At 46.4% G+C, this 14,793-nt stretch overlaps 1 protein-coding gene across 2 annotated transcripts in view; it reads right to left on the reverse strand.

The window, feature by feature from the left end:
* The window catches only part of SMNDC1 (survival motor neuron domain containing 1), a 500,862-nt gene that overhangs the window by 384,566 nt on the left and 101,503 nt on the right, over positions 1–14,793 (reverse strand). For both annotated transcript variants that reach the window (XM_069611768.1, XM_069611769.1), the window contains exon 2: positions 2,949–3,068. In XM_069611768.1, the coding sequence (XP_069467869.1) occupies positions 2,949–3,068 (120 nt within the window). The remainder of the gene's footprint in view (positions 1–2,948; positions 3,069–14,793) is intronic.

Here is a 14,793-nt window from a genome sequence, read left to right on the forward strand (position 1 = left end):
CAGAACCTTAAGTTCTTGCCTCCCATTAGCCGTAGCAGGTTATGGTAATGTCTGTTTCCAGATCAACCCTTTCTCTCATCTGCCAACTTGCAGATGGTCATGTTCTTCTTGGGGTATAATATATTGAGAGTCAGAGGTGGCATTGGGATCTAGAGACATGGGGCCCTTCTGCAAATGGCCAGGGGTAGGAGTGCAGGGTTGTAGGTGGTTATGCCTTGTAAGGCCTACTCCCAGCCTCCCAGACTAACCCGACTTGCTTCCCTTATTCTCATTATTTATTTGTACTATTGTAATTATGTATCCTTGTTGTATTTCACTGTCTTATCCTGTCCCCGCCCTGTGGGCGCTTTGAAACAGTTTTGCTAATTGAATAAGTGCCTAATAAATGACCAATAAAATACATTAGCAATGAAACAATAAAAGAAAACAATTTCATATCTACAATACACTACACACAAAACCACAGGTGTCGCACTGCCCACTAATTAACACAAGCCGCGTTTTCTCTAGCATAGAAAAGCGCAGAGGGGAAACCAAAAGTGGCATCACGCACTATACAAGACCACTGCCATTACATGTGTGCCTGGCTTTGGAGTTTGCGGGTGCTCTTTGTACAGTATGTTTTTGCCTCTTCATATGTGATCCGTGGCAAGTCAGTAAGGGATTGAGGGCTTGGGACTCAGTTATTTCACCTGGGAGAAGGGAATGGATAGTCTGTGTTGGATGGCTCACGTCTGTAGAGGTTTGGTGTCTGCAGGTATAGGGCTCAACTTTGCCAAGACAAAATAAATAAATAAAATGCAGAATATGCAAAGCTTACTCAACTTCGACTGGGCTTCTTCTGTGCTTTGACACTCCATCCCTCTTCCAACAAGGTAGTGATAAAGACCTCAGTTTATATGAGACATTTGCAGCAGATATTCGCCCTCAGACACAATAACAGAGCAACATTATTTCAAACATTTGGCAGCAACCTAATCATTGGGAAGCTGACATGTTCAACTTTCAGTCAACTTCCCGGACTATCACTTGTCTAGATTCCGTCTTAAACGCCAGTCGCCATGAACAGTTCATACATACCTGGTTCTGGCAACCACAGCTCACACTCAGAGGCAGGAGGTAGCCAAGAGTATGGCAACATCTATATCCCGCTCATTTGTAGTAATAATGTCTGCAATTGTATTTGGATGGATTTTCACAGAGTTAATTCTACAGGTCACGCCTTCAGGTACTTCAGGCTGTACCCCATTAAAATCATGCAAAAGGATTCAGCAAAGTAGTGGAGGCCACACAGCCAGCAGTGCAAGGAGACCCAGATGTGAAACTGGGTACCATTACACATGGTCCCTGGGTGTAAAGGTGTACTCCCATCCCCAACAAGCCCTTCAGATAAGGAGAGGTAAACTAAAGAAAAAACAAATCATTGTTGTATGCCTACAGGTCATGTAGTCTTGTGGGAGTGGATTTCTTTTGAGATTATTTTGTGTAATAAACAAGTGCTTTTAGGGCATGACCAGGGTGGGCGTACCCTCCAAGACATCATGAATAAATCACTCATGTAGCTGTTTCTCTAGGTGGAGGGAACACCAAAGGGAGAAATGACTATAAAGATTTGGATATTTGCATTAGAAATTCATGCTTGTTCAGTATTGGCATTTGCAATACCAGGGATGTACCATACACTACACAATAAATCATACTGGGTGAAACAAATATTGGAAGGAAAGCACTAGGCAGCCAAAAATTGGTTGGCCAAACCTTTAATTTGCAGATTTCCTGATTTTTTTTTTTTTTAAGGGCAAGCAGTTATGTTGCCTCTGGTACATTTCTCCATCTTCACCCGATCAGGCTGCAGTTTGGGCATTTTTCTCATTTAGTACCCATGTTTGGGCCAGGGAAGTGTGGACATTTCATATATGTTGAGGATTAGATGCGTCATGCTTTTGGAGGTACAGGTGTATGTAAGTGTGGACTGTCAAACTTCATCAAAAGTGATTAAGAATCGCCAAGAAGCTTGTGCACTTCATGTATTGGGAATGTAATTCTCAAAGAACATACAATGCGGCCTACATACATGCATTGCTTAAAATAATTTTTCGGAACACTCGCATCCTTCTCATCTAAGGTTTGGGATATGATATAGTATGATAGAGACCCTGTGTGGGAGATGAGAATGAAAACGGAAAGAAACTCCTGGCATGGCTGTAAACTTTGTAGGCCCGGTTTCTCAGTGATAAATACACAACTTTTGTTTTAAAGGTTCTACAAACCAGCAGTTTCCGGAAAACATGCATTACGTTCACATTTAAGGTGCAGATCCCCCAGTATAGTACTGTATTATTTTTTAAATTATTTTAGAGAATTATGGTTGCACACGATCGGGAATGCCAGAAATGGATATCAACGTCAATGTTATGATATTGAAGCAACGATTCTTGTGAAGAACTTCACTTGCTGGGCAAAGCAACAAACCTTCCAAAAGGCATACTATTTAAAGTTTCATTGGCATCGGTAATGGCTTGTGCCCTTCAAATAAAAAACCAACCGAGTTTATTTTAAACAGAAAAGTGCCAGTCTTTTCTGGGTAAACAGACAAATGAAAATACTACAACATTGATGCGTCATGAAAAGCAAACTACAGATAAAAATGTTGCACATGTTTAAATAGCAACATCAAAAAGAAATCACACACACTTAAGGCAAAAAGGACAGATGTGGAAAATATTCTTTAGTGCGCATTGTAGGACCAAACATCTGTATCCATCAATATACAACCTCCGCTCCTGCTTGGGACACACAGAATTAACTTGCTAGCAGTTAGCAACTATATATACACTTGACAAAAGTATTGTTAAAGTTTCGCTCCATGAGAAAAACGCAGGGAAATGAATTACATAGTTCACTTGAGTGGCATACAAAAAGGACAAGGCGCGTAGTTCTGTCCTCACCTGCAAATCCTTCTTCAGCTTTAATAAATCATCATTCTCCCCATTTGCAGCTAATGCTGCTTCCACCTGCTGGAGTTGTGCCTTGTAACCAGCTAACTGCTTAACAAGTTCTTCCGACATCTGATGGGAAAATGAAAAGTTTGACAAAATAAATCTCAGGTCTAGGAAAGTAGGGAATAGTTTCTTACCTGTAACTCCATTTCTCCAGCATTGGTATCTTTCATGGATTCACATGCTTTGAATATTCCCCGTCGTCAGGCTGGGAATCCCCGGTACATTATATAGACCCTTTCCCGTAGGAAAACTTTTTCGACGCTTATGCGTCCTATCCACCTCGTTTTGTATCATGCGTGCCCGTGCCGTCAGGACGTCATGATATAAATACAGGCCCCGCCCCCGCGCTCCCTCAGATTTCGGCCCCCAAAGTAGTGGGGGAACCGGTTTGCATGATCAGGGGAGGCAGGTGGGCGCATGTGAATCCATGAAAGATACCAATGCTGGAGAAATGGAGTTACAGGTAAGAAACTATTCCCTTCTCCAGCATTGGATCTTTCATGGATTCACATGCTTTGAATAGATTACATAGCAGTACTACCCCCAAGAGGAGGTGTGCATGCAAACCCCTATACATTCTTCGCAAAAGGCCGTTCCCTAAGATTATGTATACATCAGTAATAGTTTACATAGGGAAAAAACGGACCACATACAGTCATAAATTCCACAGGATGCCACCCCGCAGCCGGGGCTTACCTTACTGGAATAGGTGTCGAAGCACCGCCTGTCCCATCCGGGTGTCTTCGGCATGTTGCTGCGACAGGCAGTAATGGCGGGTAAAGGTGTGTGTAGTCGCCCAGGTAGCCGCCATGCAGATGTCCCCTAGAGGGACTCCGGCCCACAGTGCCGTCGACGATGCCGCTGCTCTAGTTGAATGAGCTCTTGGCCGTCGTAGAAGAGGCTTCCCTGCCTTGGAATGGCAGTACGAGATGGTAGATGACACCCATCTTGAAAGTCCTTGCTTTGAAATGGCTTTTCCTCTAGCACCCAACCCATAGGCCACAAACAGCTGTCTCGTTTCTCTGAACGGTTGCGTACGATGAAGATAAAACTTGAGAGCCCTTTTTACATCCAATGTGTGTAGCATGCGCTCCGCTCCCGAGCATGGCTCCGGAAAAAACGTAGGCAACACGATAGAAGAGTGTTTATGAAACACCGAAGGAGCTTTTGGTATGAACTGTGGGTTAGTGGCTAGGACTACCTTGGTCTTGAAAAATCGTAAGTATGGTGGGTCCACCATTAGAGCCTGAACTTCTGAGATACGTCGGGCTGAAGTGATGGCCACCAGGAAGGCCAATTTCCACGACAGAAACTTCAGAGACGATGATGACATTGGCTCAAACGGAGGTTTCATAAGAGACGTTAAGATCAGATTGAGGCTCCACTCCGGTGGAAATTTCTTCTCTGGAGGGAAACTCCGAAAGAGGCCTTTAAGGAAGTGCTTAATCAGGCGGTCGCTGAACAATGGTGCCGAGTGCCGTCGACGAGTAAACCTGGAAATGGCTGCTAGGTGTACTTTTATTGACGACACCGACAGGCCCATTTGAGCTAATAACAGCAAGTATGGAAGGAGCTGTTCCGGCCTAATCGATTGCGGGGCCAAACCTGGTTGATCCTCACACCATTGACAGAACCTTTTCCATTTGTACGCGTATGAGGCGTTTGTGGAAGGTGCTCTTGCCGCTTGCAGGATACGTCGACAGTCCTCCGGAATCGTTAGCCGACCAAATTCGGCGAAGTCAGGAGCCAGGCCGTCAACTTGAGGCTGTCCGGGTCGTGATGCCAAACGACACCCTCCTGTCGAGACAGAAGGTCGGGGGTCTTCTGGAATCTCATCGGTTCCGCCGCCGCTAAGTGTAGTAGGTCTGAAAACCACACTTGTCTGGCCCAGTATGGGGCCACCAGAATTACCCGACATGGGTACCTGAGGATCCATTGCAACGTCCTCCTGACAAGGGGAAAAGGAGGAAATGCGTACAGGAATTTGTTCGTCCATGGGAATGAGAACGCATCCCCCAGTGAGCCCTGCTGAGGCCATCTGCTTGCGTACTGATGGCATTTCTTGTTGTTCTTCGTTGCAAACAGGTCTATGGAAGGGTGTCCCCATTCCTTGAATACTTGTTGAAGTTGTTGGTCGTTCAGCACCCATTCGTGAACTTCGTTCATTTCTCTGCTGAGGGCATCGGCTTCCACGTTTTTCACTCCTGGTAGGTGAAATGCTAAGATTTGTATGTTGTGTTGAAGGGCCCAATGCCAGATTTTCTGTGCCTCTGTCGATAGGGACCTGGAACGTGTCCCTCCTTGTTTCCTCAAGTAGAACATCGTAGTGGTGTTGTCCGTCATGACACGCACCACCGAGTCCCTCAGTTGCGGAAGAAAAGACTTCAGAGCCCATCGCACTGCTCTCAGTTCTAGCAGGTTGATATGCAGGGAGGACTCCTGCAAAGACCACTGGCCTTGTACCTGTAACATATCCAGATGAGCTCCCCATCCGCTCAGCGATGCATCCGTCACCACCGTCTTTTGGAACTCTGGTTCCAGTAGAGGCATCCCTCTCGTTAGGTGAGTAGACACTTTCCACCAGCCGAGTGCTTGAACTAGTTGTTCGTCGACGACCAGTCTGTCGGACCAGCGACCTCTGCTCTGTGCCCAACGGTCCGCTAGAAATTCCTGGCAAGGCCTCATAAACAGACGGCAGTTGTTTATTAACGGAATGCAGGACGACATGGTCCCTAGCAGGGACATGTACTTGCGCACAGAGACTCTGGTACCGCCGCTCCATTCCGACGCCTTGTTTTGAAGTTTCTGAATTCTTTCGCTGGATGGTTTCACCAGGCTTGTGTGCGTATGAAACTCCGCTCCTAGAAAGACCAAGGTCCTCGAAGGCTCTACTGAGGACTTGTTGAAGTTTATTGCGAAGCCCAGTTCCTGTAAGATGGACATTGTGGCTCGTAGACTGTCTCGTGTTTGTTCCTTGGATGACCCTCTGATTAGCCAGTCGTCTAGATATGGATAGACATGATGACCATCCTTCCTTAAATGGGCCGCTATAGGGGCCAAGCACTTGGTGAACGTCCTGGGGGAGGACTTGAGCCCGAACGGGAGGACCTTGAACTGAAAATGCTTTCTCCCGACGACGAATCTTAAATATCTCCTGTGTCGTGGGCGTATTGGGATGTGAAAATAAGCATCCTGAAGGTCTAGTGAAGAGAGATAGTCCATGGGTTGCACCGATCTGATAACCTCTTGGAGTTTTAGCATTTTGAATTTTTGGCTCTTTAGCCACTTGTTGAGTACCCTCAGGTCGAGAATGGGCCTCCATTTTCCGTTTGGCTTTTTGACAACAAAGAACCTGGAATAAACTCCTTGGCCTTCCTGTGCCACAGGAACTCTCTCTACCGCCCCTTTTCGCAACATAAGCTCCGCCTCTTGTCGTAGGATTTGGAGGTGGGGCTGTGTCGAGAATAAAGGAGGAAGACGCGGAGGCTTGTCTTTGAATTGCAGCGCATGACCCATGCGAATCGTGTCTAGGACCCATCGATCTTTGGTGATGCATTTCCATCGGTCGAAGTGATGAGAGACTCGACCCCCCAGGACGTTCCGAAGGCCGTCATTGGTTGCTGGTTTGCTTGTTCTTCGTTGACGACGGACCTGAGCCTCGCCGCCTGGAGGCTTGATAGTCCCTGCTTCCACGTGCCGACTGGGACGCTCGTCTGAACCCTTGTGAAGAGTACGAGGGCCTGTTAAATCCACGGTCCCTCGAGGCTCCAAAGCGGGAGTTTCCAGAAGCACCTCTGAAAGGGCGAAAAGAGCGAAAATTTCTACCCGTTTGAAGGGCGCCGAGGGACCTAGCAGTATCCGTGTCTTCTTTCATCCCTTTCAGCGCTTCATCAACCTTTTCGCCAAACAGGTGCTCCCCTTCGCATGGCATGTCCAGGACTTTGTACTGTACTTCAGGACGGAAAGTAGTACATTTGAGCCACGCTTGTCGACGAAGCACTACTCCATGGTTGATTTGTTTGAAACCAGACTCTGCTAGGTCCACTGCGATATTAATAGCGTGGTTCGAGGCCTCCTCGCCGTCCCGCACCAGTAACATAGCTGCTTTTCGGTGTTCGTCTGGCAGGTGTTCTAGGATAGGGGCTAATTTGTGCCACATTTCCCTATCATATCGTGACACGATCGCTAAGGAATTGGCTGCTCTTACTGTCGTCGCTCCGACCGAGAGCACCTTCTTTCCAAATGCGTCCTGCCTCCTAGCCTCGCTTTCCGGTGGCGTTGAACATTTTTGCTGGACCCTGGCCTTCCTAGCTGCTGCCGCCGACACCACCGAGTCAGACAAAGGCTGTGATGTTAGACATTTTGGAGTGGACTCCGGAGCTTTAAACTTTTTCTCGATCCGTCCCTTTATGGCTGGTTCCGAGAACGGATGGCGCATCGTTTTGAGACCTTCTTGCCACACGTGGTCAAGGATTGGGATGGCAAATACCGATTTTCTCCTTTGACCCATATGGTCAAAAAGGAAACAGTCTTTCCTCTGCTCCTCAGGAATCAAGCCGAATTCGGAACACGCTTTCCCCATCATTGCATGGAAGGCTCCCACATCATCAGGGGGAGATGGCTGTGTCTGGCTCCTCGTAGACTCCAATTCTACATCCGAATTCCATGTCGGGTCCCTCGACGGTGACAGGGAGATGTCTGACCCAGAGTCATCATGTATAGAGTCGGACTCCGACAACTCACCCTCCTCCTGAGCTCGAGGACGATCTTTTACCGCCTGGGGAGCCGATGGGTGATTCGTCGACGAGCGAGCCGTACAAGTTTGCTCGTCGACGGAAGGTACAGACAGAAGTGACGATGACGTCCCAGGTTGAGGGAACTGGGTATCCAGCCGCTGTAGTAGCTTCTGAAGAGTATTAAGCACATCCAGAGACAAAACTGTCTGGGGGTTCAGCAACGTGGATGATATAGGTACCATACCCCCGCTCGCACTCGTCGCCGTCGTCGTCGACGTGGAAGGCCGTAAGCCTAAATCCAATGGCTGCAGAACCATGTCACCTTCCCCTTCCGCCGAGCAGGCCGTGTCTGGCTGCAGTAAGACCTCAGGGGGGATCGGGTCATAGACCTCAGGCAGCCAAGCCATAGACTGAGTTTCCGTCGACGAAGGAATCCCAACCGCTGCTGCTTGAACGGTAATAGGCATCGTCAATGACACCGAGGTCGACGAGGAAGTCGTCGTCGTCGAGCCTTTAGACTTCGTTGTCGATTTTGATGCCGACTTCCCGGCTGAAGCTTCTCGACTCACGGAAGACCTGGGACGGTCCCCTGAGGAGGATTTAGACAGCGCCAGCCTCTCCGTCTTAGATGATGAGGAGGAGGAGGGCTTTTTATGAGATGAGGAGGATCCAGCATGTTTCCCCTTATGCTTGTCCTCAGGGCGAATTTCTGCTGGCCGCACCTTCTTCGATGGAGGCTCCGACTTGCTCCTGGAGGCCGTGGAGCCAACTTCCGAAGCCGGGTAGGCACCCGCTCCGTCATTAAGCCAGTCGACCAGCCTTCTTTTACGGTCCTTAAGGGTTTTTTGGGAGAAACCCTGGCATATCTCACATGTATCCGCCGTGTGGTGCGGGTGGAGACAGTAGATACAGTCCATGTGGCCGTCTCCTTCATAAACCTTTTTGAGGCCACAGGTTGCACATGGGCGAAATAACGCCTTTCCAGACATAATTCTCCAGATTTGAACTTCGCTTACGCGAAACAGACAAAAAAACAATCTAGTTATCACTAGTAGTAACACGAAGATCCCACTGCTTTGAAAGACGGTTGAAATCTGAGGGAGCGCGGGGGCGGGGCCTGTATTTATATCATGACGTCCTGACGGCACGGGCACGCATGATACAAAACGAGGTGGATAGGACGCATAAGCGTCGAAAAAGTTTTCCTACGGGAAAGGGTCTATATAATGTACCGGGGATTCCCAGCCTGACGACGGGGAATATTCAAAGCATGTGAATCCATGAAAGATCCAATGCTGGAGAAACTATGTAACGCATCCAGACATTGCAAGCTTGTCATTGAATATTAAAGTACAAACTAGTAGGCCTGGACTGACTGATTAAAAAAAGGACATGCGATTGAAAGGAGGGGGTACTAGTGGAAGTACTACAGACAACCGTTAATTGTGGTGAGTTAAAGTATCTAACACCATGTTTTTACAGATTGCTTGACATCTACTTAGGACAGCTGCAATAACAGGTATTTTTACTCAATTTAATGATACTCCTTGATCAACCTTGCATGTGCGCGACTTAGTCGGTGAGCCATCTACCAATTCCAGCAACTGAACGGCAAAGGATTATTTGAATATAAAGGGGCATAACTAATGGAATGCAGAGTACCAGATGGTAGTTCGAGCTGCTGTGCATACTCTGCCTCATCAGAACCCATACATGCACCTTGCCAGAGGTTCAACTTCACAAGTCACAGGGAGAGGTCGGGGCAATGAAAAGGTAGTCAATGGGTGATGTATGGGGGCCTTAGTAATTTCCATAATCATAGCGGTACTAATGGCGCAATGACAACCAACACAGGGTACAGTCCGCACGCACCAAGCACTATCAGGAGAATAGTGCAAGGCAAAGTGATGCCAGTACACCGAAGGGTTTATAGTGATAACGTAGAAAGACAAAATGTAGAAAGTCAAAATGTAGAAAAAAAAAGGTAGAAAAAAATGTAGAATTTTATTTTATGACGTTTATTAGAAAAGGGGGGGTTCCCCCCAACCCACCTTTTTTTCTTTTTTTTGTTTTACCGGACCCCAAAATAAATATATAATAAAAAAGGGAATTCTACATTTTTTTTTCTACATTTTTTTTTCTACATGGTCATTCTACATTTTATTTTCTACATTTTGACCGACCACCACACCGAGGATAGTATGCATACTGTCTGGACATACAAGTAACTAATGGTTGGCGAGAGACAGATTTGCGGGCACCGAGCTTGTGTACTGATAGTGGTCCTTGGTGTCCGCATCAGTCACGGATTCGCTTCAAAAACATTGCAGCACTGCTGGTTTCTCATTTTCTACTATTCCACCACTCCAATGATTTCACCTGGTGTTTTCTGGAATGAGTCAAACATTGACAACTACCTCAAAAACAAGCACGTTGGATTCACAAGATGGAGTCTAACCTAGGCCTGAATGATCAGTTAATTCTACCGACCTAGTTACGAGGGACTTGTGTGCTGTGCATCTATGGCCTTTCTTTATGCATCATCTCTAAATCGATTACACCTTGATTTAGAGATTACTCGAACAAGCACTGACCATGCCAAACTGTTATACAAGTTTCTAAAAGTTAAACTTTTAATGGGGAGATATGGGGTTCAGGTAAGTACCTCGGTAAATCACTCCCCCCTCACCCCTTGGTACTTATTCTTGGGACTTGGCAGGTCTTCACAGTTATCTCCTACCCACTGCGCCAGTGGTTGCAGGTTCAAACACTCCTCCAGTCGCTGACAAATGCTGGTGCAAGGTCTTTGAGTGGAGACTTATTTATTTGTTGCATTTATGGACGGCGCCCAGCCCTGTAAGTATCACAGCGCTGGTACAATTTAGTGAACGGAAAGGGGGGGGGGTGCAGAGTCTGTGTGCAAGCGGATATCAGTTAATCATTACAAGGAGGTAGAGAGAAGGCAGATATGGCAGTCATTCATGATCAGCTATTCATATTTGTTGCAAAGATAAGATAGGAGGGTTCTTGGATGTGGCGGGGAAGGCATTCCACCAGGGGGGGGAGGCAATGACAGTGAAGCTGGCTCCGCCTGCTCTATTCCTGGAGAATCTTGGGATGGCTAATAGCTTGGTGGTAGTGTAGCGCAGGCATCTGGCATTAGAATTTCTGGTGATGCTTTGACGGGGGGCTGGGGCAAGATTATGGATGCATCTGTGTGTTATGGAGAGGATCTTAAACTCGATATGGGCTTTGCTTGGCAGCCAATGGGCCTCCCGTATGGCATGGGATTTGTGATCTGAGCGATATAGACAGACCGCACGAAGGGCGTTATTTTGAGTCGGTTGGACCATGTGGTGAGATTTTTTTGAGAGGAGGAGACTGAGAATAAGGCATTGCAATAGTCCAATTTGCTGCCAACAATGGCCCTAGCGAGGGTGAGACAGCCGTCAGTAGAAAGAAATGTTCTGCTAAGGTTGAGTAGCAAGGTGGTATATGCTGCTGAGGAGGCAAGCTTCTTTCCATGTTTGTGCATAGATAGTTCTGCGTCTAAGTAGACGCCCAAGGTTTTCACATGGCTAGAGACAGTGAAATTACCATTGATAAAGAAGGCAAATGCCGGGTCCAGGAGTTTGTGAGGTGATCCTACAATGAGGAGCTCCGTTTTGTCATCATTTAGGCACAGATGGTGTTGAGCCATCCAGGCCTGAATGAGACTGTAGACATGCAGAAGAACTCTATGCAGGGCCCCTAAGCACAGGACTGGCTGCAGGAGAGCCATGTTGGACAACTGCCACCGATGCATGGGGCTGCAAGGGGACACACTTGCTGCGATTGGACTTAGCTTCTTATTGCGGGTCCCCTCAATGCTGGAACCATGAAATTTGGCAGAGATGACTCCTGTAGCACAAGCTGTCTATCCACAAAGTTCCAAACCTCAATGCGGAATAGCGACAGCTGCAGCATGGTAGCCCAATCTCAAAGCTGGTCAACCCCAGATTAGCTCAGGGACACTTCTAAAGGTGGTCAGGAATGTATGGCCCCTCCGGTCGAAGATCTCTCACAGGATCTCTTGAGATCACCTCAAAGGCAGGGCTCTTCCAGGGCAACAGCAGAAGTTGATTGGCAGGCTTTCTTCCGATGGGTCCAGTCTCCTTGTTTGTCTTGCAGCTAGCTAGGATACTTCGCTCCTTCAGGTTTCTTCCAGGATCTCTCCGACCTGGGTGCAGGGGGCCTCCTCTTATGCAAAAGGCAGTTAAGAGTCAAAACTTCCACTAGCCAATCTAAGATCGGTCACACCCCCCCCCCTCCCACCCCAGCAGTGGTCCATATAAGGATGTTCCTGTCCTCACAGGTCAGGATTAAGGGTTTGTGACAAGATTGCCAGTGGACAATCGAAATACCTTGCAGCATGGCCATGTTTGGACACTAGCCACAGTATGTAGCCAAACGCGTTAAGGCTTAATATAAATATACTACAAAATAGCAAAAAGTAACTTGCCACCGGCTTGTCCCCTAGGCACACGTAGATTAACCAAAAATCCTGAGTCTAGGGCAAAACAAAAAGTGTACTGCATTGTACAATGATAAAGTCAAAAGACTAAGGGAGATAATGTTTCCCAATACGGACAGCCTGAAGGATAGGTCAGTTTCCCCATGACAAATTAGCAAAAGCCAGTATAGTGAAGCTGAAGGCTTTGTGGGATATATTGACCCGACTCGGCTGTACTTCGCCACATCACCAAGCTGCGCATCTGCAGTCACCAGCAAAATGGCTGCACTGGCCCCAGTAAGCACCATTGCACCAAAACTGTTTTGCGGCAACAAAAAGATGGCTGCACCATCTTGCCAAGCACATATTGGGCAGGATGGAACAAGAGGGCACACTGAGGGAGCTTGCCAGGGTGTTCTTACATAAAAGAAAGTGAAAAAGCAGCGCTGTTTTGCTGCCAGACCAAAGTCCCTATTGAAAAAGGAAGCATTTCATCTTTAATTAATTATGCTGCTCAGACGCTATTTTCATCGGTTCTTCCTCAAACTACTGTTAATAAGGCCCTGCCATATCCATTCATATCCCCATTGTGCTTCAGCAAAACCAAGCATGACCCCTGAATGGCAGGCTCTGTCAAACCAAATCTGAGGAAAAAAATCAAAGAAACTTCACTTTTACTGGCACAGGAAACATGTTCATTTTTACAAAGTATCAAAGATCAGTAGTTCAAAGAAACTCCAGCTATCTGGGATATGTCAATTTCAGGGCATCTGTACTTCAAATAAACTATGGCCCTCAAGACTATAACTATGGTTGCAAAACAGTGGGAATCCGGATAGAAGTCAAAACCGAATTTAAAAAGCAAAGTGCTAGCAGCTTGCAACACATGTGTAAAATGGGCTTTGCAAACTAAAAGGAAAGAAAAGGGCTGTTTTAAAAAGTAAGAATAATGTTGAATGAAAGTTTGTCTGTGCCTAGCAATGTGAAGGGGCTGGCTGCGGAGAAACACATCTGGTCTGTCTATTCAACAAGCTTGTTTTTTTTTTATTCAGGACCAAATAAAAGAAAAAGGTTTTAAACTGACTGCCTTGGCTAGATTGTGCAAGCTTCCAAAAACAAGTTATTCCAGTTGGCAGAGCTAAAGCTTCCCCCAAGAAAGGCAACCACCATAAACTCTCAGATGTCAACACCTCGGTGGTAATTACTGGGTGGGACAGAATCGGGTCTGGGCTGAACCCTCTGACAATGGAACTCCCAGGACAAGGAAGTGTGAAGTGGGGAAGGGGCAATGAACCTTCCATCAAGCTGGGAAACAAGCACCTTACTCTGGAGGAAATGACAGTTGGTGGCAGCTGAAGAAAATAAATGGTCCAGTGACAGACAAAGGACTGCCATTTGCTTCCAAAGACTATATTAATAAAAATGTAAAGACTTTTATCTCTGCAGCAGGACTTTGTAAAAGTGTGAACATTTTGCAGTTTAAATGTTATTCTGTGGTTTATAATTTGAGACATTGTAGAATTCACTAACACCTTGGGAACAGAAATGGCAAATAGTAGGTGATAAGGAAAGTATCCATGATGCCATTGTGAATTTTAATACTTACCTCCCTTATGATAATCCACACACATGTATAAAGTTACAGAACTCAAAATTACCAAAAAGTATTAGAAGGGCGAAAAAATGTCTCAGATTTCAGAGTTGGAGTGGAATGGTATGCATAAAATCTGTAACCCGTTTATGTAAGTTGCTAAGAGACTTCAACTGTATAAATGTACCATTTGTGGCAAAATCGGACTTTAGCTAAAGTGACTGTGGGAGGTTTTTGAACATTGTAAAACTCACATCATAAATCTGACATTCTGCCGTGAAATCCAACCAGTCGAGTGAGGTCGGGACTAGCACTCCTGACTAATCCAGTGGTTTAGAGGTGTGCTTAGTTAAGCCTGTCCAGCCATATACTTTGATGTCACAAATCATTATAAATAAGACTCCCTGACAAGACTCTAGACTGACACTTCCTGAAGTTCCTGAAGTTCCTGATCTGCGTTCCTGATCTGCTCCAGCCATCTGATTTCAACTACAAGTCCTAAGCACTGCTGATCCTTTTCCCCAGCAAGGCCATTGATCTAAAATCAACCCACTAATCTCTGATTAAAAAGGGAAAGCTGTGGTACCTTTTGCATCCTGAAATCAGGCTGGCTTGTTGCCCACTATCTGCATGCCCACTGCAATCCTGCCATTCAGCTTTCCTTTGCCAGGAGAATTACCATCCATTGACACGAATTGCCCAGCTGTCTTTTGCCAGGTGCGCCAGCCGTGTGGTGACCCGACCCTGTTAACTGTCCAAAAATTTCAAAACTTGAAAGTGGACAGCGAGTACAATCCCTACCCTTAGAAATACATAGCCTCTCTTGTCTTGCCTTTGTCCTTATCCCACTCTCTGAGCAATCCTATCTTACCCCGATAACTTGTTGAAACTGTTAAAAATTAAGGAACAGATGCGAGGATAATTCTAAGTGCTAGCGCCATCTCTTTTCTATTTGTCTTGTTTAACCCTAAG

The sequence above is a fragment of the Ambystoma mexicanum genome, chromosome 8 (genome assembly GCF_040938575.1).
Source record: "Ambystoma mexicanum isolate Mex_15411 chromosome 8, UKY_AmexF1_1, whole genome shotgun sequence".
Lineage (NCBI taxonomy): Eukaryota > Metazoa > Chordata > Amphibia > Caudata > Ambystomatidae > Ambystoma > Ambystoma mexicanum.